The sequence below is a fragment of the Orycteropus afer genome, unplaced genomic scaffold, assembly GCF_000298275.1.
Source record: "Orycteropus afer afer isolate SDZICR_OR568_19922 unplaced genomic scaffold, OryAfe1.0 scaffold00006, whole genome shotgun sequence".
Taxonomy (NCBI): Eukaryota; Metazoa; Chordata; class Mammalia; order Tubulidentata; family Orycteropodidae; genus Orycteropus; species Orycteropus afer.
In genome coordinates, this window is record NW_006921593.1 from 15206270 (window position 1) to 15209005 (window position 2736).

General features: G+C 58.5%; 1 protein-coding gene across 1 annotated transcript in view; it reads left to right on the forward strand.

Moving 5' to 3' along the window:
- SNX8 (sorting nexin 8) overlaps nucleotides 1–2736 on the forward strand; it is a 50957-nt gene that overhangs the window by 28732 nt on the left and 19489 nt on the right. The window contains exon 3 of the mRNA XM_007943018.1: nucleotides 1014–1131. Coding sequence (XP_007941209.1) covers nucleotides 1014–1131 — 118 coding nt within the window. The remainder of the gene's footprint in view (nucleotides 1–1013; nucleotides 1132–2736) is intronic.

Below are 2736 nucleotides of genomic sequence, written 5' to 3' on the forward strand. Positions count from 1 at the left end.
TAGTGGGCTGTGCCTGACACGCGTGGGGTCGGCCGGGTCCGAGTGGGCTGTGCCTGACGTGTGTAGTCACCCGAGTGCGAGTGGGCTGTGCCTGATGCGTGTGGGGTCGGCCGGGTCTGAGTGGGCTGTGCCTGACGCGCGGGGGGTCGGCCAAGTGCGAGTGGGCTGTGCCTGATGCGCGGGGGTCGGCCAAGTGCGAGTGGGCTGTGCCTGACGAGCGGGGGTCGGCTGGGTCTGAGTGGGCTGTGCCTGACGCGCACGGGGTTGGCCGGGTCTGAGTGGGCTGTGCCTGACACGCGTGGGGTTGGCCGACTCGAGTGGGCCCCGGGGCATCTGGATCATTGGCTGGGACGTGCGTCCTGTGGTCCCTGTGGTGGTGAGGGCCGGGCCGGCCTGTTGGCTGTTTCGTTTTTTGTTTGCGTGAAGTGCCGTCTTCTGGTTTTACGCGGTGGGGGTGCTTTCTGCTGTAGGGATGCCGGGTCATTTGAGAGCACACGCTGAGGACACACCCTAAGGTACAGCATATGTTGATGTCAGGTGCTGCCTTTTCGGGGGGATGGGCCACCTCACTGTGTTGGTAGCTGAGACCCAGTCGATTCTGACTTTCGGCGACCCCACGTGTCGCAGAGCAGAGCTGCCCTTCGAGGTTTCTTGCTGGTCACCTTTATGGAGGCAGACCACTAGGCCTTCTTTCTGCAGCACCACGGGGGGGGGTCAAGCCTCGTGTGGACCCCCGGGGACCGTCACGTGCCCACCCTACGGGGTGAAAACTCTTCCAAGACTCTTGTCTGACACAGAAGAGCTGTGATGGCAGATAGTTAAAAATGCGACTAAGAGCACACAGAGTTTAAGTTGTCTTCCAGCCACCAAGGGCTGACGGCTGCCGTCTCCACTTGGTGAGGGGAGACAAGCGTGTCATGAGGCTACTTCTGTGCGCTCTGCCAGTGGAGGACGGGGAGGTGAGGGGAGTGACGTGCCGTGCTGGCGTCTGACTTGAGCTCCTTCTGTGGCAGCGCTTCAGGTCGTCCGTGTACAGACGGTACAATGACTTCGTGGTCTTCCACGACACACTGCTGCACAGGTTCCCGTACCGCATGGTGCCGGCCCTTCCGCCCAAGAGGATGCTCGGAGGTAAGTGCTTTCCCACGGGCCTTGCCCCTGCCACGGTGCTGAGGCCTTGGCTCGACGGTGGATCCCACTGAGACCAGGTGCCATCTTAACGCACCACCACCTTCCACATTCCTCCTGGACACAGTGAAGGCAGCGGGGTCTGCAGGCAGCACGAGCCCCCGTCCTTCCTGGGGTCGGCTGGGCCTCAAAGCCCAGGACTGGGAGGGGGAGGAGACTGTCACCTGGTATCCTCAGTCCACCCTGACACCTGATGTGGGGACGTTCCCACACTTAGGAGAACTTCCTGTGGGGGCTGGACGTCCTTCTGTCCTCATGCCTGGTGATTAGCATGCCAGCTTCACAGAGTGCTGTGAGCTTGGCAGTCGGGCACCACAGCGTCAGGCTGCGGGATATTAATCATACACCCTGGAAAGGCAGATCCAACGTCGAAGACAGCAGAGCTGAGACGCTGTGCAGGGGCCGGTGGCTGTGACTTGGTGCAGCCCCCGGAGTCCCGGAGCGCGGTCACGTTGAGCACCTGGAGACCGTGTGTGCAAACGCTGCTTGGTGTAGTTAGGAGCCCTGGTGGCAGCCGGTGACTCCACGGAGGAGAGACCTGGCAGTCTGCCCCCCGGGCTGAGCGCCTGGGAAACCCTGTGGGGCGGCCTGCTGCGTTCCGTGGGGTCGCCGTGAGGCAGGTCGACTTGACGGCAGCCGACGGCACTAGCTGAGAGGCTGGTGGTTTTGGCTCAGCGGCAGCTCCTCAGGAGAGGAGACGTGTGGTCTGCTCCGTGAAGACGGCGGCCTCAGAAAGCCCGCGTGGGGCAGTGCTGCTGTGTCCTGCAGGGCCTCTGTGGGTCAGGATTGACTCGCGAACACAACAGTAACAATAGTTGTGCTATTTAGTGCTTCTGAAAGTGCAGCCTGTCTGGACAGATGGCGGGGCTCTTGAAGGTGGGGGGGGAGCATCACATAACTGGAGTATTCAGTAATTTACAAACAATATTTTATTAGGGGACCCTGAACTGCTGTTGGCAGCTCTAGTGGCGTAGTGCCTAAAGCATTTGACTGCTAAGCAGAAGGCTGGCGGTTCAAACCCACCAGCCACTCCTTGGAAGGAAGACTGGACAATCTACATCTGTAGTGATACCGCCTCAGAAAACCAAAGAGGGGTTGCTGTGCGTCATATCTGACTCGGCGGCAGCGAGTTTGGCTATTTGTTTTCTTTCTTTTTTTTTTTTGTTTGAGCTGCGTTAAGGGTGATGGGAAATTTGGAGACACATGGTGATGGCTGCATGACATGTGAACACAGGCCTGTCACAGGATCGTGTGTAGAGTGCTGGAGCTGCAGTGTTGTGTTGCATACGTACTCAGGAGTAGAAACAGGGCTTGAAAATGGTATTTAAAGTAGACATCTGTGATATATCAGAATAGACGTTTTTTTTTTCCTTGAAGATGCTTAATTTGACTATTGTTGTTGTGGACTGTGTCTGACATGCATGGGGTCACGTGTGTGATTCTGACCCACAGCGCGCCTAGAGGACAGAGTGGAACTGCCCACAGGGTCTCCAAGGCTGTCAGTCTTCACAGAAGCAAAACCCAAACCACACCCACTGCCGTGGAGTC